General features: G+C 40.2%; 2 protein-coding genes across 2 annotated transcripts in view; one reads left to right on the forward strand and one right to left on the reverse strand.

Annotated features, from left to right (window-relative positions):
* The window catches only part of ltk (leukocyte receptor tyrosine kinase), a 75379-nt gene extending 62029 nt beyond the window's left edge, over nt 1-13350 (forward strand). Inside the window, exons 20-33 of the mRNA XM_053335149.1 lie at nt 776-961; nt 1139-1237; nt 3062-3223; nt 3392-3505; nt 6707-6893; nt 7007-7097; nt 7520-7584; nt 8676-8805; nt 8898-8995; nt 9677-9769; nt 9996-10097; nt 11483-11617; nt 12062-12152; nt 12271-13350. Coding sequence (XP_053191124.1) covers nt 776-961; nt 1139-1237; nt 3062-3223; nt 3392-3505; nt 6707-6893; nt 7007-7097; nt 7520-7584; nt 8676-8805; nt 8898-8995; nt 9677-9769; nt 9996-10097; nt 11483-11617; nt 12062-12152; nt 12271-13350 — 2633 coding nt within the window. The remainder of the gene's footprint in view (nt 1-775; nt 962-1138; nt 1238-3061; nt 3224-3391; nt 3506-6706; nt 6894-7006; nt 7098-7519; nt 7585-8675; nt 8806-8897; nt 8996-9676; nt 9770-9995; nt 10098-11482; nt 11618-12061; nt 12153-12270) is intronic.
* Nucleotides 13351-15910: 2560 nt separating this feature from the next.
* itpka (inositol-trisphosphate 3-kinase A) lies at nt 15911-26551 on the reverse strand. The gene is made up of 7 exons (XM_053336321.1): nt 25909-26551; nt 21316-21412; nt 20863-21076; nt 19552-19756; nt 18489-18590; nt 17948-18019; nt 15911-17005 (listed from the first exon to the last, which is right to left on the reverse strand). Exons 1-7 carry the CDS (start codon nt 26326-26328, stop codon nt 16739-16741), a joined length of 1377 nt encoding a protein of 458 aa, XP_053192296.1. The 5' UTR covers nt 26329-26551; the 3' UTR covers nt 15911-16738.
* Between the last annotated feature and the right edge of the window lie 1298 nt (nt 26552-27849).

The following is a 27849-nucleotide window of genomic DNA, read 5'->3' on the forward strand; positions in this document are numbered from 1 at the left end:
GTCTGTCTACCACCTGCCTGTAAATTATAAAAATTACATTAGGCAACACAACAAAAACAGCTGGACACAAGAAAAGCTCTGCTTTTATTGCTGCTATGCTATACATCATACATCATACGTCACCAACAACTCCAGCTGGATGTATTCAACAAGCCTGAATTGCACTTGCATTGAAAAACTTCATCTTCATTAAGACTTCCCAATGCTGCCCAGATTGTAAACGATCTCAATGAAAGGGGAAGTCTTTTTCAGGTGAATGAATCAGACTGTGTCTCTGGAGGCAGTTTTGTCAACTATGAGAAAATTATTTAAGTGACTTCCAATTTAGAAGCAGAAACCTGCATTTCAAACTGGGAACATTTTAACAAATGGACTCAAGATGACTCATGGGAAATGTAGCATCATACATCTTTGGAGATGGACCTAAAAGTCAGGATATCTCAGCCTCTGTGCATCATTTTAAAAAATCTACTTGTGAATCACTCATCTTTATGGAAGGGCAATTATAATTTACTGGAGTGTCCCTTCAACATCTCTGTCTGTACTCACTCCCAAAAGTTAGAATGAAGTTGACTCCAGTGAAGAAAAACATCATTTGATAACCTGAAAATCATAATTTCTTCATTTGAGCCAATCAGCGTCCCTGCTGCAGTCAAACTTTCTAGTCAAAATGTTAACTCTCACATGGTTACAAGAATGCAGCGGATGACTCAAGATGTTTATACTGTTGGATGTGAAAGTATTTAATTTTGGGCTCATGTTTGTTTCCTGGAAGGTGGAGGTGGAGGCTGGAAAGACAGGCCCAGTCCGCTACTGAGGGCTGGCAAGTCTCTGGTGGAGGGTGCTGAGGGAGGGGCCTCATGTCCTTTGGCCATGTCCAAACTCAGCTGGTCCACCTTCGGGGGGTTTGGAGGTGGAGGTGGGGCCTGCACAGCTGGAGGAGGGGGAGGAGGGTACAGAGGTAATAATATTCTATCAGCTAGTTTGATATGACTTTAATTTACTCTTTTCCCCTCCAGCTCTTAAAACCGAAACTACTTTTATACCTACCCAAACATGAACTGCTTTAATTGGAACATTTTGACATTACCTGTAATACTGAGTGATAGGAAAGTTCACAACATAAATTCTGTTACAGGGGGTGACGCTGCACTGACGGATGAGATAACAGCCGACGGTCAGGCTGGAATCTCATTCATGCATCCAATGGGAGAAATTTTCCTGCAGCCTCTAGCAGGTGAGAGACCCAGTCTGACACACCATCATGATAATATGAAGACCATGGAAAGGATAAAAAAACTAGGCCAGATGAGAGTAAAGAAGAATAGAATAGAATAGAGTGCAAATAGAGCACACTGATGAAAACATGCGGTTGAAAGCTCTGTATAAAAGCTAGTAAATGGACATTGGGTAAATATAATTTTGTCAAACTTTAGTACAGTACCATAGTGTCAAGTAGTAGTAATAAAGTCCATGAGATGCAGCTGCTAGCCCCATAAAAAGCAAGTAAGTGGACTTTTAGCTGAAGATCCCTTCTAGTGTCAAACTCAGCACATACATTATTCTGCACAGTGAAGCTGAAGTAACAAGAAGAAAACAGTAGACAGTAGAATAATACAGTACAGTAACAGAATAGAGAGAAAACTCCACCCATGAATGTTGCTGCTTACCAGAGTTATGTAACACTGTTGAAGTATTGCTGAAGGTTTCATTTCAATAACACAAAAAATTAAACAAAGAGAAATTAAGAAAAAATTAATTGACAATTGCCATACAGAGTATACCATACAGTGGGTCTGGAGGTCACCCACTTGCTGCCTGTCTAAAAACACAATAGGATTAACAATACATGCACCCACATTGATCCACACAAATAAAGTAATACGTAACAATGCACACATAAACAAATTGTAGTTGAATTAAAGCAGAATATGTACAGAGGTAGGTGAACAGGCTAAAACAAATAAGCAATAGGCATTTTATGTGCACTTTGTTCTCCAAGAAATTGATCCAGTCAGTGCCTCAGGGTGTATCAGTGTGTGTGTTTACATGTGCTTAGATTTGTCTGGGTATATAGCCTACATACTCACACATGCGCAGTGCACATAGACAGATATAGGCTGTGTTGGGTTGTTTTTTTTACTATGAGGCTACAAACCATCTGATTCTCATTATTTGGCGAGAGGAACAGGAAGGCAGTTGACTAATTCACAGCCTCATGGAGCCTGTTGCCTTCGGCGCCGAACAGACATTCTCCTTTCTCAAGAGAAAGGCGCTGTTGTAGTCGCTGCGTGTGCCGCCATTCATTGCTTTGAAAACACACACTGGCCGCTTCTGCAACATAAAACACATTCAAAGTGAGATCTGGGAGGAAAATACGGATGAACTTAAATTATCATAATTGAGTTTTCAGGCAAATATGCTTTTCTATAATGTAGTTAAACCATCTTATCGTCTTTGACTGGTGATTAAAGTTTAACGTATGTCACATATAGAGCACATTCTTCTTCATAATTTGTGTCTAGAACAAATGAGCATTGTTTAGGTCAGAAGTTAGACTTAGTAAGTTAATAACAAACCGCAAACTAATGTATAATGGCAAAATGCTATTAAATTATGTTACAGAGCTTGCTTTATACATACTATTTTACACAGATGCACACAAAATGTATCACACTCTCAGTATGACTACTGCTGCATAGTAGTTGTAAGTATTGTGTATTGGTCTTTGTTTTATTGAGCTTTTTGCTCTGTGTGTTGCTGCATTTGTGTTTTCCTTATGCCTGTGTGTCATGTGACACCCTATACGCTTTGCACCCCCACAAACCAGTGGGATAATAATGAAGTACACCTGAGCACAGACAAGAGTCAGAGGTATTTATTCAACTTCAGGAATTTATTTGCCAGGTTTTCTTTTTACAAGGCAAAATTGTAAAAAAAAAACACAAAAAAAACCAATCTGTTTTATCCTGGTTTCCCATAGACTTACCGTCTAACAAACTCTTGTCTGTGCATCTTTGCTTTCATGTGTTTATGTGTTTGCGTGTTTTATTACTCCTAGCCATGGAGGGTCACGGCGAGTGCGAGATCAAGGTGCAGCTGAACTGTAGCCACTGCCAGACGCAGAGCTGCAAACGAGAGAAAGACACTCATCTTATCCTCTGTCTCTGCCATGATGATGATGTCCTGGCCAGCGACAACGTTACATGTATCGGTGCTATAGGTATGGAAATACATCCCCCACAAAAAATGTTAACAATGGCAGCATTTCTGTTTTTTTTCTTTTGAATAATTGCTGTTATTTGATATTGAATCACTTTTAATTACTTCCACCCAAAAAATAACTCTCTACACTCTATTAAGTATGTGAATCGATCATCTTCTCTCATAGCAGCTCCCCAAGGCCCGGCTCCACAGGGCCAGATGTCCACAACTTTGATCCTGGCAGTCGTGACCTCCACCATTGCGAGCGGCATTGCACTGATCTGCGCCAGCGTCATCCTCAGTAAGAGACTCTTCCAGTTCTGTGTGCAATCTGTGCCCTCCACCTTCCACCGGCTGTGAGCTCAGCTGGCCATACAGATGCTTCCATGTGTAACTGACAGCAGAGACAGGAACAGCTTTGATGAGTGTTGGTTTAAGTGCCCTCCACTGGCTGTGCAACAGATGATTAAAGGATCCGTGGGGGAGACACGGTTCTGAATTGTACCTTGCTTACAAATGTAGTGAGCACAATATGAACATTTTTATAACAAGCACTTATTGCAGTGGATGTTCCCTCTTCGCCAACTGTATGCAAATACAGTAGAAATAACTTGTGACTTTTTTGTGCTAAAGAGTGCGAAACAAGATTATACTGTAGAAGAGGAGCGAGATAATGGAGGTGATTGCAGTTAAATACCATACTGTTTATGTGTTGTATTTAGTGCCAACAGTAGAACAATTGCTCTCATAGAAGCATGAAAGGGCACTGTGTGAATTTAAAGTACAATGTAAAAATGCATCTTTGGTTATAAAGGATAAGCAGAAAGGTTGACTAACTAGGAAGCTTCAAAGCATTTTCTCAGCTGGAGATGTGCTCTTATGAGTGAGATTAGATGTAAATGTCAGGCATTGTGATTCAGTGGCTGAGAAAGGAAGAAAAAACAGAAACAGTATTATAAAAGAAATGAACAAACAATACGGGAAAATAGAAAACTGTGATGAAAGATTGTCATTTGGGACATTTTGGGACATGCACAGTGATGATTTGTTTATTTGGACCTGCGGGCATTGAATATCTATGATAAGAGTTTTTTAGGATTAACAGGAAGACTTCAGCTGTGATACAGCAAAATGCTATTTACACAAAGCACTGTGACATAGAGCATTTCTAGGAGGGTAGGAATCTGTTTCTGATTGAAGAAATGAAAAGATTTGCCCTACTGTCTGCAATGTTTCTGTAATCTGACACAATCTGACAGTAAAGTGCTTTACTGATCATTCTTGCACAAATAAATGGCTTAAAATAGGAACAATTAGGGAATTAACAGGTAAACTTTTTTTTAGTTTAGTTTTACACTCTAGACCACAATCTAATAAAGACATGATTTATGATTATAACATGAGCTAATAATGTTGCATTAGTATTAAACTTGGTCTCGAAAGCTGCTATTAACCACAGACACTTTACATAAATAGTTTTTATGCAGTATTAACAACAACATACACAGTTGTTTTACAGCAATATAGGACCGTGAGGGATCATACAGATAACAATACTTTTTTTGCACCTTTTTCACGTTTTTTTTTACACCTGTCTGCTGCAGAGAAATGGGAAGTGAAATCTGACATTTTGCTCGACCCATTTTCTCTACCAAGTGTTGTTTCATGTGTTTGAACGGCAGCAGATTCTCTCTCATTCTCTCATCCTCTCCATAACCTTTCAGTTCACTGAAAGCGCTGAATATTAAGTGAAGCTCGGCTGTGGAAGCAGCTCGATCTCTCTTTCCCACAGTCAGTTTTTTTCTATACATCGTGTAAGGGCCTCTGGAGGGACTCTGCATAGCACTGACTTCCTGTAAAATATCCCTTACATTTTCAGCTCTCTGGGGTTTGCACACTGTCTGACAAGAAAAGCAGGCATGACAAAAGCAGTTTGAGTTCTGACTGAAACCAAACACACACAACTATATCACATTCTTGAAAGTAAAGCAAATGTAGCGGTGTTATAAAAACTGTACTTTTCCCCAATGTTGACGCCTGTGGAAGGTTTCATCCAAACAGGAAATATTAAACACTAATTGGCAGATTCAGACCAACATTCATACTCCAGAGAGGTAGATCCTTTTTCATTTTGGACACTCCATGAGCTTTATTCGTTATTAACATTTATGAGTAGGAGTGGCACAAATCATATGATGATATTTGTAATGGATGTGGTTGCTAATATAAATGTGTAAATGTTTATTGGAAAAACACAACAGTAGAGCAGTGTGGAGTACAGCATTAACAGCTATAAATTCTGCAGGTGCAAACTGTTAAAACTAGAGAGCTGTGCAAGAGAGCACTGTCCTTTTAGGAAATATGTCATATTTTTAGGAAAACAGAAAATCTATTAAATGAAAAGGCCGGGAAGTATTAGTCATCTGATATATACTCTTTTTAGCTGGACATACTGCACAGTTGACTGACTGTGTAGAACGGATATTGCCAGTGATGTTAATTGGACAAGAGATGGTTTTGTTAATTATGAGTGCAACTGCATTACATCATACTCCCATAATTACCAGACAAAGTGCAAACTGAGATGACACCTATGCACAACATCCTCGGGCAAACCTATTTTTTAATGAAAAATGGATAAAGTATTTAGAGTGACTTTTTCACTAACTGCATTGAGTGTAATTGTGTGAATTTGCAAGTGAATAAAACAAGTACTAAAATAAAGACTGATGCCATTATATTTGTTATCATTTAAAAAAGGAGAGAGAGAAAAGATTTGTATTCACAAGAGCTGGTTTATCAGGCAGCAAAGCACACACGCATGCAAACCCTTCAGGTTAATGGTGTCTCTTCACCTGAGTTCTCCCCCATGCAGGGAGGTAGTCTGTTCCCTGGGCGCCCCATCTCCTCTTCAACCCAATCCTCCTCCTCCTCATCCTCCTCCTCCTCCTCCTTCCCCTTCCTCCTTCCTCCATCTCAACCTTACCCTCATCCCAAATCCCCTGAGTCCCTAGCATCTGCACCGGGCGATGGCTCGACGGCACCTCTTACCTGCACGCAACGCCCCCCTCCCTGGCAGACTACCAACCTGCATCGGGGACGTGGGCTGCCTCCACGGCGGGTGAGTCCAAACTCACTGGCACTCACTGGTCTAGGAGCAGTAACCAAGGAGAGGACATTCCCACATGCATCGCGCAAAATGTTATATTTGTGTGCAGAAGGATTTGTCCTCTTGAGAGCAAAATGACTTGTCTGTGAACCTTTTTTTGGACAAATACTCAATATTTTACAATCAATATACTGTAGCATCCAGCGGTTTGATGCAGCCTGAACCCTCCTTGTGTTACCGCTCCTACAGTTAGCAGAGAGTCAGGAAGTTGCTTCCATAAATTACATGCAAGTATGGGGTCCTGATATGAGTTAGGGTTATGATTATTTCAAATTTCATAGACTTTGAAGTGAAACATTCTTGTTTGTGTCTCTGTCCTGACTTTATCTCCAGTGTGGTACCGCAGGAAGAACGATCTGCATGCAGTGAGGGGGCGTCTGCAGAGTCCAGAGTACAAGCTGAGTAAAATCCGCTCCTCCACCATCATGACGGACTACAATCCTAACTACTGCTTCGCGGGGAAGGCTGCATCACTTAGTGAGCTAAAGGAAGTACCACGCAAAAACATCACGCTTCTCAGGTGCAGTGCTGCATGGACACAGTATCAAAATGTCCACACTAACATTACATAGAGCGCCTGTGTGCCGATGTTTTCATCTGAAATTGTTGCTTTCGTCACCTAATGTTTTGCAGGGCTCTCGGCCATGGAGCATTTGGCGAAGTCTATGAAGGACAGCTTCTAGGGATGAGCGGTGATAATAGCCCCATGCAGGTGGCCATAAAGGTCAGCTCAAGGAAAACGTGCACCTAAATGTTAGATGAGAGCAGTTCACCAGGAGTTTTGTTCATTACATGTAATCCACTCAGCAACACTCCATGGGGGTGATACTGATCGAAAGGTCACACACGCATGTAAGATTGTAGTTGGGTGGTTTGTTATGTAATGAAATAAAATCACATACTGCATGACTGCACAAAATGACTGATAAATTGTGAAAAAGATGAATGGAAATTTGTTCAGTCAGTCCCCTCAGACAGCTCAACTTAAAAACTACAAAAGTGTGAAAAGGAAAATGCTGAGTGTGCTCCACATGGGATTGGAAGCTTTTCAATAGTCTGCTGATTGCATTTCATGATATCTTGCCTCATGACAATGGCAGGCACACATTCACCTGAAACTGCTTTCTGATTCTTCATGCTCCACAGACTCTTCCTGAAATCTGCTCAGAACAGGATGAAATGGATTTCCTGATGGAGGCGCTGATTATGAGGTGCACCTTACTGCAGTTATACAGTTCCTGTCTGCTTTACACACATCATAACAGCCACCAGATCACGTAGTTTAATCATCGATTCACTCAGTGCATCCTTCTGACATGTGTGAAAAAACAAAAAATGTGCTCACATTGGCTCAAAGCAACTGGCTTTGTTTTATAGCTAAACATATTCTCCTAGGTTACAATAGATGACATCTGGAGCCAGATGTGACACGTAACTCACTGGATATTAAACCAGTACCAAAATGTAGCATACATGGCATATTGTAGAGTATCAGCCTGTCATATAATTAGCGGTAAATTGTTAGAGCTAATTATCATCAAATTATTCAAAACACAACAGGACAAGTCTGCAGGGAATATATTTTGATCTCCGGAAAATAACTATAATTCAGTCAATTTAAGTTTATGACCGGTAAGCACCAGTAATCAGTCTTTTTTCCAAACATCTATTGGCCATTTTTGCTTTATTGAAGATATGTTTTTAGAAAGGCAAAGGCTTAATCAAGATCAAAAAATCTTTGCTAATTCAGATCAGAGAGCTGCATCTTCTAACCTGTGCTCTATTATTCTAACAGTGTGTTTCCAGCACATGAAAACTTCACTTAAGAGCAAAGTAAAATCCATTTGGTCTGAACTGGAAGTGAAATAACATCCTTTTAGACTTCCCATCAGCTTTTTAATTTATCCAACTGTGGAAAAGTGCTGATATGTCTTTTTTAACTTGTCAGCAAAAACTGCAACTGCAGCTGGAAAGAGTATTTTAAATTGAGAGAAATCCGAGAATTTGTAACTGAGCATGTAATAGATCCAGATTTTTTAGCTTGTATCATGCTGACAGTTCTCTGTCTGTGTGTCCCAAAACTTCCCTTGCAGACTGATTAAAGCTTGAAATTGTTATGTGGTTGCTTATTGGCAATATCAATTAGACTTCCATCTCATTCATTGCAAGGAGATTTGGGATGGATTTTTCCACATTTGAATCATCATTATGTAGTATTATAGAGCACATTATACACAAAGTACATGCTTGCACAAAGTACATGCTTGCTAACCCAAATGTTTCTCACTGTTTGTCTTCGCAGCAAGTTCAGCCATGAGAACATTGTGCGCTGCATTGGTGTCAGTCTCAACATCCTGCCACGCTTCATCCTGCTAGAGCTGATGACTGGAGGAGACATGAAAAGCTTCCTCAGAAAGAACAGGCCACGAGCTGTAAGTTTCTCCTACACCTTTCTTTGTGTAGCTATGTGTGTGTCTGAGGCATGCTTGTATGGCCAAACTAATTTGAGCTGCGCTGTATCCAGGGCCAAACCTCTTCTCTCACCATGAGGGAACTGTTGAGGATGGCCAGAGACATCGCTTGTGGCTGTCGCTACCTGGAGGAGAACCACTTCATACACAGGTCCGGATTCACACCCACTTATTGAGCTAAGAGCTCAATTTTAATTCAGACTGAACAACCAATTTTCCACCCAGGAACAAAAACACAATTTGTTTCTACTGTTATGGCTCTGCAATTATGCAATTATGAAAAGATTCAGGTGTAGTGCTGGCTGAGAAACTATTTTAGGCTGAAAATGTGCCACAGCTATGGAGGCAAAAACACTTTAAAAGTTTCATGTTTACTTACCTGTTTAGAATTTTGTTTGTGAGTAAACCTTGTTTGCTGGAAAATACAGTTTCATGCAACTTCATGCAGCAGGAAAAACAACTTTTATGTCACTGTCTCAAAAAAATCCAGAAATGCATTGGTGCTTTTTTTTAAATATGTAAAACTTTATGAAGAGTATATATTACAAAAATGGTTGAAGTTACATCAGTTGCATAATCAGCAACACATTTGATATATTTTCTGAGCATTCATCATTGTGAGAGGACGTTTACTGAAAAATACAGTTACCATCTTCTTGCAGCAAAACACCACTATGTTTGAGTGAATCTAAAACTAAAAATAAAACAAATAAAAAAATAAAATCAGTATTGATAAATCAAAATACTATGAATTTAATTTGTTATTTTTGTGTGTTTGAGAGTTTAGTGCAATCATGTGGCAGCAAAATGTAACAAATCTTGTGTATTTCAGAGACATTGCTGCTAGAAATTGCCTGCTTACCTGCCCTGGACCAGACAGAGTTGCCAAGATTGGAGACTTTGGCATGGCACGAGACATATACAGGTTTGTGAGGCTCACCCTCAGTTCATATAGCAAAACTCACACGATGATTTATGGTGATGTGTCTCATGTGGAAGCAAGAGTCTAGGCAGGACTGGGCTGATGTGGTAAATGGGGGGACCAGTTGAAAAGCAATCTAATTTCCCTCCACATTCTAAATTTACTTACAGAGTTCATGACCGGGTGATATTTACCTTTTCTTCTAAACTTGATGCTTTTCTGTTCCCAGAGCCAGCTATTACAGGAAAGGCGGTCGTGCCATGCTGCCAGTCAAATGGATGCCACCTGAGGCCTTCATGGAGGGAATCTTCACCTGCAAGACTGATACATGGTATAAATACAAACCCCATAATATAAAACAGATAAAAACAGATTTTTATTGAAAAATATGTTCTATTTTCCAGCATTGTCAAAGAGCCTGATTGCTCTACTGAGTGTATTCCAGCACCACATTGCAGCTAATTGGAAAGCCCTTGTGCGATGACGACAACACAAGTTGAAGACATTTTCATAAACCGAGTCATTCTTACCCCTAAACAAAACCAGACAGACGTACAGAGAACCCAACATCCTAAGAGCAGTATATCAAGCAAACATCTTAATGAGACACAACTGCATCTGTATTCAAGACACAGAGCCAACTGGAGAAAAATGGCTTACTCCTGTTAGCAAAAGTACTGTCAAAATACAATTGGCAGACTTTAATGGGAGAGTAGCAAGTTTCCAAACCACTTCTTCAATGACAAAATAGGTTAAATATTTAGCAAGGGCCAGAAAAAAAAGCAAAATTTGACTTTGGAAGGCTGGAGGAAAGGTTTGTTTACAGAATACAATCAACTTTTTTAACTTAATAGGTACCATCAGATTTTTTTATGAGACAACAGCAAGGGTTTATTCAGCAGTCAATAAAACTCATAATCAGACCTGTACCAGCTACTCATCGAACAAACAGAGGTCACCACAAAGCTCTGCAGGGAGATGTTGTCTCTTCAGGCTTAAAGCTGCAGAATGTGGAATCATTTTCAAGCTTCGTGACCCAGAACAGATGAAAAAAACAAGGAGTGCTGGCTTGTGTGGCCTTCCCTCCACAGTTACCAGAAATCAGATCCACTGAACAACTGTGGGAACATTTGCAAAAAGGGTTATTGTAAACACCATCGGGGAGACTCTAACAGAGAGCTGGAATAATATAGATTCTCAAATTCTGCAAAAACTTGTAAAATGAACATCATACAAACAGTCACAATAAACTCTGGTTGAGGGGAATAGTTTGCAAGGTATTGGAGATTGTTTTAATGATTTAAAATGATATTATCTAGTTATTCAGCACCAAATATGATTGTCTTCTATACACATTTTCTATTCGGATAAATCAGAAAGTTCCTGTTAATGCACTCAGACCTCTGGACTTACTTACTGCTGATGGGAAAGAAATGGGATTGCAGGATACACACAATCATTTCACCAAAAGGAAAACCACATAACCAACTGCTAGGGAGGTTTGTTGTTAGAGGCAAAGAATCATTTTTTCACCATTCAGAATTCACCATCCACTTTTACTCTCAAAATAGCATGTCCATCCATATCAGAGTATTCTTTTGTGCCATATAATTTATTAATTCTGCTATTCCCATTGAGGAAGATGAGAGCAGAACTTCAGTGTGTGACAAACATGATGGCATCTGCTCAGTGGTGGATCCGTATCTCCCCCTGCAGGTCATTTGGAGTGCTGCTGTGGGAGATACTCTCTCTTGGTTACATGCCGTATCCTTGCAAGACTAATCAGGAGGTGCTGGAGTTTGTCACCAGTGGAGGCAGGATGGACCCTCCAAAGGGCTGCCCAGGGCCTGTGTAAGTAGTGACTGAATGTGCCTGAATGTAAAAATCTAAATGGGCAGAACAGTTTAAATCAGACTTGCATCAGTTTTCGTCAGTGTAAGGCAGTTTTCTGAATGAAAATGTCTAACGTCTAACATTATTATTTCAGCTCCCGATTGAAATGAAATGCAGTCCTGGAGTTTGTGGAGTCAAAAGTATTTTTGAGACAAAGCTGAAATTAGAAGTACATTTATGAAATGTTGCTGTGAAAAACTCTAAGTGGAGATAGTAGCCCCAACTTGTGCATCATAAGTCGTATTTTTCACCATAAATTTTTGAGTAAATAATAGCTCAGAATCAGTTTGAACTTTTGAAGTGGACTTGCTCAAACTTCCTGAAAGTCCCTTCAGCTTCTTTTCTTTGTTACAAGTGTTACATACAACATAAACAATATGTCTGGACTCTGTATCTGTGTAGTTATCGAATCATGACCCAGTGTTGGCAACACTGTCCCGAACATCGGCCCAACTTCTCAACTATCCTGGAGAGAATCAACTACTGCACTCAGGTATTCTTTATGTCACACCTGTTTGTAGATACATACAATTTCCATTATCATTACATAAAAATATCTCTTAAAATATCTGTTTTTTCTTCTTTCTGTTTTTTAATTAAATTTTTTTCAGGATCCAGATGTGATCAACACACCTCTACCAGTGGAATATGGTCCCACCACAGAGGACGATGGCAGCACAGTAATCCGTCCCTCTGACCACACCCCCAGCAGCCTCTCTCCTCTCCTGGTATCTCACCCTGTTCACCAGGATGCATCCTCACAGCTGGGTCTCCCCCCTCTGGGCCTGGGTCCCACCCCTCTTCCTCCACAGCCCACCAAACCCCGCCTGCTCCTCCAGAGAACCCAACCTGTCCACCATGAAGTGACATCATGCCGCGAGGCGCTGGAGCCATCTTGGGCTGAGCCTGTTCCTGCCCCTGGTTTACCGCTGTCAGCAGCAGCACCGGGTGTGTGCACAGGAGGCCACTGGCTCCACCCTGAGCCACCCCACCACCAGCCATGCTCCAGAAACAGCTCCTCCTCAGGGAGCCAGAGGCTGAAGAACAAAACCAAGAACCTGTGGAACCCCACATACGGCTCTTGGGTCTTGGAAAACTTCAGAGGGAAGAAAAGCCTTGCTCACACACAGTCCATGCCACTCTCAAGCTCCACATCCTCCAACTCCAACACACAGGCTCCACAGACCTACAACACAACCTCAGAGTGCAACGAGGCAGGGTGTGACAGTGCCAACTGCACCCATCTTAGTCCTTCTAGCCTCTGCACTTCCTCATCTCCCTCTCCTTCCTGTCAAGCTGCACCGAGCATGTCCTCCCATAAGAGCCCAACAGGCGGCACAACTGCAAAAGCTGGCATGGACCTGGCTAAGCTCCAGAGTTTCCCCTGTGGCAACGTCAACTATGCCTATGATGAGCAAAGCTACGAGGCAGAGAACCTGCCTTTGGTTATTCCTAAAGCCCCAGAAGCCATCACAAACACCAGCTCTGCCCCCAGTGTCTCCTCGGGGACCAGCCTGGGACTGGCGCTTGGCCTTCATAGTTCCTCATCTTGTATGCCCAAGCTGCTGCTGAAGCGTCACGCCAGCTACGGACACGAGGATGTGAGGAGACACACCAAAGCTGAGAAACCAACGCGTGACCGAGACTCAGGGTTTTCTCTGTCAGAAGACCTCAGCGTTACCCCAATCTAAGAAACAGTTTGACTTATATTAAAACTACAATGTTAACTGGAGCCCCTTTTAACTGTAGGACATGCAAACTTTGAGTTTGCTTGGAATGAAGAGCATGACCATCAGGGCTCTGCCACGGTGTGAAAGCCGCCACATCGAATTATTAGAGCTATTGGAATGCTGGAACACACACACACACACACACACACACACACACACACACACACACTCCTCTGCACTGTGATACAGAGAGCCTGGGATCAGAGCCTTTTGGGTAGCTGAACACTGTCTCTGAAACACTGGATGAAATGCAGCTCTGCGCTTTCTCACTGTCTACAACACTGGTGACAGTGAAAAAACTGCTGTAGTTGGACTCCTTTTTCTACCTTTTTTCCATTTTTCTTTCATGAAAGCTTTGGCATTAGTATATGTTGTATTATTATAGACAATCATTTGGAATTTGTTGTATTAAGTGTACAGTATGACCATACCAAGCCAAGAGAATCTCCAAGCTTCTTTCAAACTTTTAAATTCTGAAGTTACAAAATCAAGAAGTTTCCAAATGTAGAGTGACTGAAACCCCTTTACTGTGTTTTATTTTCACATTTGAAACATGTGGCACTAGCTGGTGCATTTATGATTCTGATTTGCTTTCTCCCCAAATAATGTGAAAACATACATCATCCCAATCTACTGCAATAACATGTATTTTCTGAAAATGTTTTCTACATAGATTTTCTGCTTCAAACAGCAGTTTAAAAGAAAGAAAGAAAGAAATTATCCATATAAGGTCCATTTACTTTGTGTTTCTGAAGTTTTCAGACATGTCTCATGGCCTTCCTCAGCAGATGGAGTTGCTTCTCAGTTGTGATGGAGATAGTTAGTGTGTTATCACGTGGCATAAGCATGGAAATATAAGTGGTAACAGGTGGTTGTACAGTATCTGGGGGGAGATTGTAATCCCTTTCAGTGTTCAAGGATGGTCTCTGGTGTCAGATGCGAATGGACTTGTCTGTTTCCGGTGTTCATTCAGTCTCTTGTCAGGATCCTGGCCATTTTACTGATGTAGCAGTGTTCCCACAGTTTTTGTAAGCAATGATTTACACCACTCCAGGTTTCCTTCCCAGGGAGGTCATGTTTTTACTTTTTGTACCAGCAGAAGATCTTAAAGGTATAGTTTGAAATTTGTTTTCTTGCCGAGAGTCAGATGATAAGATTGATGTCATGCTTGTCTGTAAAATATATAGCTTAGCTAGAAGACTAGAATCAGCAGGGAAACAACTAGGTTGTCTAAATTAGTGCTGGTAGGCAGGTTGTCAAACTGTGGAAAGAACCTGGCTAGCTGTTTTACCCTGTTTCCAGTCTTTTTGCTAAGCTAAGCTAATTGCCTGTTAGCCATAGTTTCATAATGAGAGTGGTATCAATCTTTTTGTTTCAGTCTTGGCAAGAAAGCAGATAAGCATATTTTTGAAAATTTGCAACTGTTTTCTTAAGTTGTTGAATTTTATGCGCTGACTACTTGTGACTTTAAATCTATGGCTGGATATTTGTACATACTGTAAGTGTAGTTTGTGCTGACAATTATTTTCTTAAAACTAGCTTACATTGATCTTAATTTGTGTTTGCTTAACTCCTGACTTTCTTTCCCCATGTCCCAATATTTACTTGGACTGCAGGAGGTCTACGTGTGTACAAGACTAATATGATAATGACCATGCAGCTGTGAAAATATTTGCTATTTTTGTACTCACTTCCTTACACTGGACTAACCCCATTGCATTGTTTATTCATTTATGTTTATGATGGATCTGTATTTGTAGTTGATCACTGCCATTAGATACCACTGCACTGCATTGAGGGTTGTAGTGCTGGTAGTACCTATGTTTACTCAGCAGGGGGAGGTATTTAAGCTCTGAAATACCACACAAGCTGCTGCATGTATCTCAGTCTTATACAATTAATCAAAGATTCAATTCAGTATTTATGTTTTAGGTTATTCTTATTTAATCGACTTGGTAGTCCAATATGTGTCTTTATTTTGAGCCTAAACATGTTTATAGTTTATTTTTTAATATGTTAACTGAATTTGTACAAGGGGTTCTGAAGGCTTATTGTATGCTTTTGTGCTCAGACCTGCTGATGTTAGCGTTTCTCTTGGTTGCTCAACTTGAAAATAACTCAAGTACTCATCATTTTCTAAAAACTCATTTGTGATATTTAGAAATATTAATTGCTGTGGAATTTCTTTTTGCATAGTTTTAATGGACAGAAGAAGAAATCACCCTCACCTTGCTCACAGCGCATTTTTTTCCACATTGAAACGTTTGTTTCTGTATTCTTTATGTAGCTGAGGGTGTTACGCCTCAACCAAAAGTGCAAAGACATTCTATGCAATATGCTGTCTTTTACACTTCCATCTAACCTAACTGTGCCCCAAATAAATCAACATATATATTGACCTCTTTTGTGTGCGTTTGATCAGTTACACACAGTTTTGTCCTGGTTGTAGAAAATAAAATCAAGTGTCCTGGCTAACATTAAGATCCCACAATAGTGTTTTACTACTGAAAATTAAAGAAACCATTTTTCCCATTTTTAATTCCACACATATTTTCATTTATGTCATTTGCACAATACCTCTGACATGTTGTTATCTGAGTTACAATTATAACCCAGCCCAAATAAATGTACTCTAACAAACAGAGCAGCATCTATATCCAAGAAGTTTTACCACAGCACACGAAATCACTCTACATATGTTTGATTACAGGAATAAAATCAGTGAACAAAATACAAATTGATATACAGTGAAAGACAGTTTGTCAAAACAGCAACATGGATGATCGACTTGAATAGTTATGCAGTATAGAGAACTATAATGACAGTGTGTTTCATGTTGTAGTACTGTGACAGGGGTGTGAGCCAGTCAGTTTCATACTGAACAGAAACTTTACTATACTCACAGATGTAACAACAAGCTTGAGTGTTACAAGCTGTGATTTGTCATTTTTTCCTTGATTTAATTCAGATTTCATGGGTGTTTCCTTCACGTTACATCTCATCCCTGAAACTGAAATGCAGAATCCCCCCACTTTCACTTCTTCCCATTTTGCAGGAAGTTGAATTAGTGTCAGTTAATTTGCTCAGTCATTCAGTAACTAGCGGGCTCTTCTCTGTTCAGTGTCCATTATTTCAGTTCAGTATCAGATATTTTCACTTGTGGCTTGAAATGGTAAAACCAAAACCCTGGGTTCTGTTTACTTTGTTAATGAGCTTCATGGAGCTCTTTATTGATCCACACAAAACCTCTTTTAACACTGCTCACAGAGCACCCAAAGCATATGTGAAACCTTTCTGCGGTGTCCATTAAAATAGTCTGAGTTCCTTTCACGTATCTATAAGTCAAAGGTCACTGACCATCTGTTTCTGTACTTTGGCTATTACTAACTGAGCAAAAAGTTTCTTCGCTGCACCCTTCACTGCTTACAGATTCCAGTGTGTGGATGAGGTTCTCCAGCCCCCACAGGTAACCGTCTTCCCGGTTGCCCTCCTGCCAGGGAATATCATGGTTTAACGTCTGGCCCTCTGGTAATGCTGTGGTCTTGCCAAAGTCAATAATCCAGACCTGTGCATTGCCAGTGTGGTCATGGATGAAGAGGAGAGAGCTGCCAATGACCTAAAGAAAATGAGACAAGTTAAATATGGAGCTTTCTTCTTTTTCTCTCAGCTATCAACCCATATATACAAACAAGTGACAAGATGGGTGCTTTCGGACCAGATGAACTTTTTTATACATCTAATAACTGTTGGACAAACTATTTCCTTTTTATGGCGTCTGCACTGCAAACTAAACCTAACCCTTACATTTTATAAAGGACATGCCTTACTGGAAATGATGATCTCCCCCCATTCTCCTCCATAGAGAACTGCATGTCATGGTGCCAGTATAAAGGGCTGCCCCAAAGACTTTGGATTGGTTCTGCAATGCAGGGTTTTTTTAATTGTCTAATTGCTTCCACCTAGATTTAACAACAACCTGGGGACATTGTTTTCACTTTCTATGAGCAAAGCATTTAGAGACTGACCTGTGAGTCTACCGCACTGCAGGAACTGGGAACTATCATTGTTCTTAGAACGCCATTTCGAGGGACCTTTTTAAGCTCCTACTTAAGGGTAGGTTCTCTCCCAGCAAAAGAGGAACCTTAAGTGACGTATGTATGTTTATTAATCAAAGACATGAGTCATTGTCTCCTTTCCAAATGCGTTATTGTCATGAAACCTTCGACACACAACAAACATACAACTCCAATCAAGGCCTTCTCTATCTTGTTGTTGTATCTTGCACAGAAGTGATGGTTCTATACTAACTGCCGGCCTGCTTACGTCACTTTAGCATTCCTATTGGGGGTGAAAATGCAAACAGAAGCCCTTGAGGGTATGTAGTTCTCGAGGGGGCTCCCCGGTGGGTAGTCCCTCTCAGGGAGTTCCCAGCACTGTTTGGTCCAAAAGCACATAATGTACAAAAAAAACCTGACCTGAAACCTGGCTTAATACCTTACTGTTCTAAGTAATTTTACTGTTTATTGTTTTCTTTAATCTGTCACCCATCAGTTATCACCTCATGTTGCTTGAAGAAATCTGACATTTTCAAGGCCTGCTGGATCTCCATCAGCCTCCTCAGGTAGGACTTCTGTGTTATAAGGAAAAAAAGAAACATGTATAGTAAAATACTAACATCACCTGAACTTTAAAGCCGTTATTTACTTTCAAATAGCATTTAAACTGAAGCTAATAAAGATGTAACATCACAGGGTTTAGACAGTGTATATTTGCGAACGGCCCATCATAATAGAAAACTCAAACAGTATTACACTGTGTATATTTGCTTTGTGACATGCAGTTTGCTTATGCAGTCAAAACACCTTGAAGACTGGCTTCAATTATTTGCAAATGTGAACAAAAGTAAAAGCGTAAACAAAATAATAATATAAATGTGCACAGATGTGAGACCAAACTGATCTGGCATGTTTGTGTAGCCTTTAGGGTAATAACTGCAAGTTTGCTCTGTATGTATGCACAGCACCAATGTGTTTTTTGTTTGTCCATACATGCATGAGTATGTACTGTGTGGGTACAGAAGATGACTGACTGCCACGTACTATGATGTTGAAGTTCCCTCCAACAAAGTCTCTGAACACCAGGATGACATCCTGCTTTGATCTGGTTTTCTTGAAGTCAGTTCGACATGTGCCGTCGCATTTCTAAAGAGAAGAAAGGGACTGGATGACAAGATCGCACAATAAAATGACTTTAAACCAGGTCACTTACTTAAGTTTGGTGTATATACTGTATTTCTTATCACATACAAAATATTTCAGCATGTATTTTGTGATTCTGCAGCACATCTAAGACTAAGACTCTGTATCTCTGATTCAACTGCATTTGTATACATTATTTAAACATGCAATGATACATTTGACCACTTGGGAGCAGTACAACAATCTGTAAACAAAATATTGATATATAATCACCTAATAAAATTATGTATACATCCAGTACACAGATAGAAACATCAGCATTAATTTGGAGCTGTCTTTCAGGCCATAGACAAAATTTTATTTCAATACTCATTCTCCATTTAACTCAGTTTTAACTCAGAGGGAAAAATATCTGTTTTTGGCCAATTGCTACATTGTCTTCACCAGTTAGACCCTTAATCTGTGGCTTTCGCAGATCTTTTGCACTGAAAACCACTGGCTGCTGTAGCCAGAAATGACAGATGAGAGCTGTGAGACTGTAAACAGTAAAGCTGCTGGCAATAAAACAGACAAAATAAGCTGGAGGACATTAAAACTTTAAGGGAACTGGAGCACAGGGTCATACGTATCAGTAGGTTCATCCTTGTAAGCAACCTGTATCAACTTTACATAGTAATTTAACCCACTGTTAAACTAAAATTATTGAGTAGGGCAGCTTTAATTCACAACAAGGGTTTGCTAAATGCACATGCTGTTTTTTGGCAACATATCTTCCACTTTGCTTGCATGTGCAATTCTACTTTTTTATTGCTTTGTTAACTGTGCAAGTGTGTTTTCATTCATATTTAATGTCAACCCAAAAATCTTCCACTCATAAACCAGCTTTCCTTGGTTTTACACTATAATCATGCTGTTAATGACACGTTTATTGTGGATAAGTGGTCTATATTCTGTCTCCCTCTACCTTGATCCCTTCTATCCTGAATCCCAGGGTATTGGTGGAGCTCATTGACTCCCTCCACTGCATGTAGCGAGGTTTGGTGACGCCACACTGGGAATGTTCCTGGGGAGTCGGCCCTTCGCTGTCTACCTCCACCATCTTCTTGTACAGGTCTTCTCTCGGCTTGGGCCGTTCCCGCGCTCGCACCAGCTCCTCCTCCAAGTAGGTCCTGAAACAGAAGAAGGATGACTAAACCCTTCAGATGCAGGAGCAGTATTTTACAGCATGCATTTAAATAAATAAGAATGGCTGTTTACTTTCAGGGTTTGTCTTGTACTCACACCACTCAGTTAAGATGCAAAATACATAGTCAACAGACTCATGTTGTTCTTTTTATGAGGCCAAAGTAGACTTCAGTTGATTTTATAAATGGTGCTTTGTTAATATAAAAAGCACTTTTTTGTACAAAATCAACATTTTCTTTTGCTGAGTTGAAAAAAGAGGAGACATAACCAGTGCCTAGAGATGCCATTAATAAACTGCACAGCTGACAGCAACACTCTGTATGAGAATTCAGTTCTGTTGGTGAACAGTAGAGAAATGCACGTTCACACTTGGCTTATTCATACTAGGCAGTTATGGACTAACATGAAAATTTCAGTTTCAGTTTGTGAGCTGCACTTCCTCTGTGCTGAAGAGGGAAGCTAAGAGGAGACTCCAGTGTGCAGCGTTTAACTGTGCGAAAGTCTGATTGTGTGTTTGTGCAAGTTGGCGGTTTTGCAGCTTTGTGGTTAAGAGTGTTTTTGACAAAGGGGAGTCTCCAGGGACACCCTGAGTGTGTGAATATGTGTGAGTGTGTGTGTGTGTTGCCTCGGAAATACGGGCATAGGTTACACAAATAAAGTGATTTGTTTATGTGTGTTTTATCATGTGTGTGTGAGTTTTGTGCATATGTGCATATGCATTTGTGTCTGCGCACATGACACAGTGAGGCACCCCGCCCGCTGTGGCAGGAAGCCAAGCATATAGCCTGCAGTTACAACAGGTGTTCCCTTGTAGAGCAAAAATGCTTTAGACAGCACGCACATGTCTCATTAATCCATTTCAACAGAAAAACAACATTTAACATTAATATAAACAGCAAACATATAAACAACCAAGGAAATTGTTGTTTCCTGACATGGTCATTTTAAATTTGCACTTAGTGTAGAAGAAATAAAAAACAAAGAAATGTCCCTTTAGAAACATGCATGGACACATTATGGAACTAATCAAAATACATACACAAAAATACAAATTAGTATTTAGAAGAGGACATTTCATGTCCTTCCTTACCTTATTCCCATCTTGCAGTCCATGACATTGGGAAGGTCGAAATTCGCTAGCAGGTCAGTCATATGAAGGAAAGACTCTCCGTCTTTCTCCACAACACCATGGTAACCAGGTACAAATGAGAGCAGTGCGTCACCCTTCAGCTTCTCAAAGCACTGCATCTCATTTTCTGAGAACTTCTTCAGAATAGTGCCCTCATCTGCTGCTTTGAAGTTACCTGAGATGAGATGAGATGAAGGTCATACTGTACATTAGATTTCAAGCATTCATGAGCACGAGGCATGAGGAAATGCCTCAGCATTTTAAAGATATTGTGATTTTGTTTTTATCCAGCAATGGCCCTAAATCTGAGGATGTGAGGGAAAGTTTGGCCCCAACTTCCCAACTCAGAATAGAGGCAGCAGGCAAAACAGGACATTAGATTTAATCACAAGAAGCATGTGATGATCTGAATACCTTTATGCCCGGCAAGCTGCACCCAGTTTAGTCTTCTCCTCTGCGTAGCACTGAAGGGCCAGTGGACGAGTGTCTTTAACTTCCACCATGGCTTGCTCTGTTGAAGACATGCAAGAATACAAACAGATTTAAATACAATACAACAGATGAAATTCAATTATGTAATTATTTTCAATTGTAATGTACTAAAATGAAGCATTGTTTCAAATTTCGGTCTATCTGTGTGTCCCTGTTCACATGAATTTTCGGATAACAGGAAGAGGCAGTGTGGGTCACTGACCTAGGTCTATCTGATACTGTCTGAATAGAAATCTGATTACATCAGCAATTCTACCCAGTAAATCTGATGCCAAGGTTTGATTTTCCACTGTGTGAAGCCTCTGATCTGGGTCAGTTAAATGCCATTTCTGTTGAAACTCCTATCTGCACTCAACATCTCTATTCAGCATCTCCAGTCTGTTGCGATAGTGGGCTCAGCTTTGATTCACGCAGAGAGGAATCTAACCCTATTTAACACTAGGACCATGATTTTTATGTTTTCTGGTGACAAAGGAAAGAACCTGCTTTTATATTCAAGTAGGATTGACAATTCTGCACTCTCAAAATGACATACTTTACAGACAAATCTGATTTTGATTTGATGCCAAATAATCCAAAGTGACAATGCCAATATTTTTGGCTTCTCAGCTCTCACTTGTCTGAATTTTCTTGGAGTCATATGTTTGTTTGAAGCAAACCGAAGTCTACACTGAATCCTGAACAAAGAGCAAATATGACTAAGGGAGTGAATTATCTTTTCTTGCCAGAAATGTTTATTTTTCATGGTTGTTTGTGCAAGGACTCCTCTCTCCCACCCTTTTTTCCTTCGTTCTCTCTCTCTCTTTCTCTTACCACACACACAGAAAAACACAGTAACAGCTTGCATATTTTCACAGAGACACAGTAATGCTTCACACTTATGGGGAACTGCCAGTTTTATTCCCTCCCATAAAAAAATATTTAATCTAAAATAATGCATATTTAAACTCTGTGATTACTTGATTTGTATACAATCAGCTCAAATGCAAAATAAACCAAATAAACCAATTCCCAGGCATTGGAAAGCCAAACCAGTGCATGTTCTTAGATCCTATCTCTAGGTGCTGTGGAGGTCATTTTATTCTGAACGCTGTGATTGAAACAGGAAATGAAACAGGGACTCTTGTGTTAGTGAACAGTCAGCTCATGTGTGAGAGTGTCGCAGTTCATCATTCACACTAATAGCAGAACTCTGAAGCAGCCAGGCAAGTCTCTCTTAAATGTCAGGCGATATGCTTCACTTACTGCTTCTTGTTTACTGATAATATCACGCTGTGTCAGACGTCCACAGAGTGAAAATGATTGGCTTATTATTTAATACAAGCAAATATGGAGAAGCACATATCAACTACAACTTGAGTACATTTTGACTGAAATACAGTAGACTAAGAGGGAATGGAAACTAACACGTCAACAACACGTCAACATAACAACCTCGCAGCTCTCTGGACAATATTTAAAACATTGACCACGCTGTCATGGGCAGCCTTGATGATAGAAACCAAAAGGTTTTGTATTGATGATACTTAAATAATACTGGTTTCATTCTCAAGATAGAACTGGAAATAACAGGACACAAATTCAAAAAGAACTAGAGCTGCAAATATTAGTTGAATAATCTGCAATTATTTTGATAATAGATTGTTTTGAGTCATTTTTTAATGAAAAAATTGCCAAATTGTTCCAGCTTCTTAAATGTGAATATTTTCTGGTTTCTTTAGTTCTCTATGATAGTGATTATCTTTGGGTTGTGGACAAAACAAGGCATTTTAGGTTATATCTTAGGCTTCGCAAAAGAGCGATTTTCTGGCATTCTAAAGATCAAATAACTAATCAATTAATTGAGGAAATATTTAACATATTAATTTATAATGAAATGAATTGTTAGTTGCATCCCTAAAAAGAGCTGAATTATTTGAGGAGCCAATATGTTTGCCTTTTTTGTTTGTTTCTTCAGCAGTCTGTTCTGCCACAAACACTTTCTATCTGACACCTGCCCTGACAAGCTGACACAAAACTATGCTGGTCTGAGCATTCAGAGCAGTCAACAGCAACAAAATTAGCAATACATTTCCTGGGAATGATTACAACAACCCTGATATGACGTGACTCAGGCGGGTTTCGTTGGCCAGATAGCACACACCTTCCACATGCAGCTGTATTGTTATCTTGAAGTGCTAATGGATAAACCAGAGCAACATTTAGCTAATTAAGCCTGCTGCAATGATGAGCCTGTTTGTCTGTTTTGAATCTTCATTTGAAAACAACCACTGTCTACTAGGAATTTCATCTGTATCAGATGTGCTTTAAAGCATGAACTACTACAGGCTGAGTACCGACGCACAAGTTTTTCTAACTTCCTGAAGTGGTTCTTTATTAAATGTCAAAGGCCAAGGCCCAAATTGGCAACTGACCACAAAAAAACATTATTACACAATGCTATGTGTATCGTGTATGTGTGTGTGTGGGCTGATGTGTAGGCTGAGCACCAAAGTGGCTATTTTCGGAGGTGACATTATCAACGTATTTCCATTTTAAGTTACAATGCCCTAAAGAGCAAATAAACTCTCCTTCACATGAACACACGGGCTTTAAAAACAGTGTGATCCGTCTGTTTGAAAGAGCGACAGCTACAGATCTTGTATGTTGACAGCAAAGATTCAAAGCCGAGTCAAAGTCAGCTTTATTGTCAAGTCTGCCATATGTACAAGACATATAGAGGATCGAAATGATGTTTCTCTCAGACCCCGGTGTTGACATAAAAAGTACTAAAACACCACAACAAGGGTTTAAAAAACAAAAAATACCGCAGGAAGTAAAACATTTTACAAGTTAAACTAAGCTTGAGTTCAGTGGGGACAATAACGAGACACAGACCAAGAACAAAAAACTAATAATAACAAGCATAGTGCAAATAAGATAAATAGTGCAAGATAGACCTGAAGATGTCAAATGAATATGCCATCCACTAGATCTATAATTAGCAGCAGTCTGTGGTGTTCTGGTAGAGAAAGTGAAGTGAAAAGACCATAAACACGAAGAGAAGTGATAAAGCCATAAGCACACACACACAAACTGACATTCAGAGACAGCCTAATGTGGTGACAGTGGAGACAAAAAGCAGATTAGCAGCAGATGTTGTTGACTAGAGGGCAGAAACACTGAGGTGACTCACTACAATCACACTTCCTTACAATTCACGTGAAAAGATCTTTTTAAATTTCAAAAACTGCAGATTTTTTTTTTATTCTAATAGAAACAAATATCATAAGTTGAACAGTGTTACTTGAATGCACATGTGAGCATGTTCTGTCAGACCGAGACTTGTCCGCCACCAGAAAATATTTATCAGCCAAGAATGTCGAAGGCAAACACATTTCCACCTTCAGCATCTATTGAACTAAAGGCGAGTTACTCAACACAAGTGTGTGTGCTGAAGGAGAGACGCAAAGTGATTAAGGGCAGACTTACAGTTCCAAAATATCAAATTCAATGACTTGTTGACATGTAATAGATACCTTTCTATTACTGTTAATGTGCATATTTTGTGCAGGACTTATCAACTGTGCATAAAAAGACACAAAAATGATTACTGTATAACAGATGGCACAGGGAATACTAAAAAAGGCACTATTTGTATTATTGTAGTCATTAAATGATTATCGACAGTGTTTCATTTGTCATATATGCACCATGTGGCCAGTTATATGAAGGAAGATGAAGGTTTTCCTGCATTTTCATGTTGGTTTCCAGTTAATACAACAGCCGGGATCATTAAGGTGATGTGACAGACTTTGATAACCCATTAAACATATGGAGAGATAATGTGATTTCAATGAGCACAATCAAATTACCTGGAGATTATCCTGCACTCTCTACCCCTGAGCTTGTCAAATGTTTCTGTTTTGTTTTAACATAATCTCATAAAAGTCTAAAAGTCACAAGATCTGACAACTGAAATTTCCCAGATCTCAAAGCAACATGAGCAGAGAGGAGATACACATGGGGAGGGGCTCTGTAATGTAGAAGTAACTTATCCCCCAGGAGAAGTCTTTACTGGAGCAATCACTAAAACATTCTTACTTTGAAATCATCAAACTTTGCACAATACTGTTATCCCCCTGTAATTGGCCCTTCTCTGAAAGCGATCTCTGTGGTCTCTCGCAAGGAAGTTGTTTGCTGACTGCTGTTTATGTGCTACTTTCCTTCTGTTTATTGATTCCAAAGCATCAGCTCTTACTGTAAATGGCTTATTATGGAAAATGCATATTTGCAAAGATACGCAGGAGGTTGAGCACCACTGCCAATTTGAGCTGTTGTTGTTTTAGTCCTGCACAGCAGTAGGTAGAGGCAAAGGAGAGTGTATTGAATTATTTTACACATTTTGAAAGATTTGAACGGAACCAGCCTAAAGGTGTTCCCATTGAAACCCTGTCTATGACCACTGAAAATCAACTTTGAGAGGCACTATTTGCCTTCTTGTATTATATGTTGGTGTCTTTGCAGTTCACTGACCTCTCCAGTGTCCACCAGATGCTCTAAAGTGACGATTCCTTTACTTTTGCTCTCGTTGTCACTCAGTAAGTCATCCTCGGACTCCACAACAGAGGAGCCTGTAGAGGAGATGGAAGAGTTGGACAATTTCCTGCGCAGGCTGCCGTCCACTGCATCATCCCAGTCCTCCTGCTGCATTTCTCGGGAGGAGCCGCCTCCCTCCGGGGTGATGGTGACCTGCGGTACCCGGCGCTCGTCCATCACCGTCGGCGCACCACTTGCAGACGAAGGGGCAAGTTGAGCGGCTTTCTGAATGAGCTCATCGCAGATCTTGGTTGATTTCCCGACTGGTCTTCGCTCTAAACGAGACCCTTCGATGTTTACAACAGTCCCAGGGAGCCCGAGGTCCTTAGAAGTCTTCCTCCTGCACTCTTTGGGCATTGGAGCCCTGAATCCGTCGTGAGAGCGCACGACGAGACGCACAACGCAGCTTCACTTTGAGATCGGGAGCTTTCAGATCAGATCATTTCACTTCCAGAGAGTTCAGACCCAGCCCGTCGGAAGTTTTAGTATTCAGTCGGCACTTCCTGGTTGTTTCTTTTCCGAGATTTCTCACCTAAAAAGCCTCCGTCTGTCTCTCTGCACCGTGCGCGCTGTCGGTTAGGGGAACCCCTTTCTGATGGTGGTGGCGTGGCTCGAGCGTCTGCAGCGCGGTTTGCTGTGCACACACGTACGAGCACGCGTCGACGCACGCGTTCACAACTGTGCATGGTTTATTATCTTCCGCATTGACTTTCTCGCTTCCCGCATGAACCAGATGGCAGTTTTTGAAATGTAGTTGAAGACGAGATCTGGCACCAAAATGACTTTAACTGGAACTTGAAGTGGTGAAGATGTTCAACCCACTGAAATGTATGTTATTCAAAGTTACTGTGAGTTTATTCAAGAAGCAACGTTTCGGTCATGGAATGCCTGTACATGCTGTGTCTATAAACTCATTGCTGATACTGGGAAATACTGGGAAATACATCAAAAATAAAATATTTGAACATTAAGCTATGAGATGGTTGACGTTCCTGTGTTGTTATACTGCTGAAGGACATCTCCAGATGAAGTCAGCCTTCAGAGCAAAGTGTGAAACTACATGTGGAAAAAAAACTTCAACTTTGACGGAAACTGAAATCTACATGTGTCACAGTGCTACATGTGTCTGCTTTTTGATTCAGTGAGGATTAGGTTGTTTGTCTTGGATTAGCCTATCATATTGTAGGCATGAGGAAGACATGATCTAACAGGTCATCTTAAAACTGTGAGGGTTCACTGAAACTGGGTTGAGGTGTAATACACAGTCAAAGTGTAATGATAGAAGAGAAGAGAGGATGAAGTGGCAGTGACTATGGCAGGCTGCTGCCAGAGCTTGACCCAGCAGCCTTACTTTAACAGACCACATAGTGGTGCCATGGAAACTGGGATACCACCACAGAGCTTTCACTGAAGGTGAGATAAAGGCGTAAACATCTTTACAAAATGCTTAAAAGATCCAGAAATAGAAAGCAAATATAGATTAAACTTTTGCATTTCGGAAATTCACAAACCAAGCCCTTGAAATTCATATTGTGGGTTAATGTTAAAGGGCCACTTTAGGACTTAAAGGACAGTTTGACAATTATTATTTAGCTTTGATACAATTTGTTGTACATTATACTGGAATATGAGTTTTTGTTTATTCTTTTGGCTGGATTGATTTGTTTTGATTTAACCACAAGATGGTGCCATAAAGTGTAAAGCAAACATAGGTAACAATACAGGTGACACAGATGATGGTGTGGTTACTGAATGATGTAATTATCTTATAGGATTTATAGGATGCCTTGTGTGATGTTTGAAAATGTACATGTGAAATGTACATGTTGAAAAGTGGTTTTCAACCCAATATTTCAGATGCTGTTTTAATAAAGAAGT

Source organism: Scomber japonicus, chromosome 16, assembly GCF_027409825.1.
Source record: "Scomber japonicus isolate fScoJap1 chromosome 16, fScoJap1.pri, whole genome shotgun sequence".
Taxonomy (NCBI): Eukaryota; Metazoa; Chordata; class Actinopteri; order Scombriformes; family Scombridae; genus Scomber; species Scomber japonicus.

What these genes read in the sequence shown, in the direction of transcription:
- itpka (XM_053336321.1), bottom strand. Translation starts at nt 26,328, where the DNA reads ATGCCCAAAGAGTGCAGGAGGAAGACTTCTAAGGACCTCGGGCTCCCT. An exon ending in GACTGCAAGATGGGAATAAG is followed by an intron (nt 19,757 to 20,862) that starts GTAAGGAAGGAC and finishes CTTCTGTTTCAG; the next exon opens with GACCTACTTGGAGGAGGAGC. An exon ending in GAGGGAACTTCAACATCATA is followed by an intron (nt 18,020 to 18,488) that starts GTACGTGGCAGT and finishes CTTATAACACAG; the next exon opens with AAGTCCTACCTGAGGAGGCT.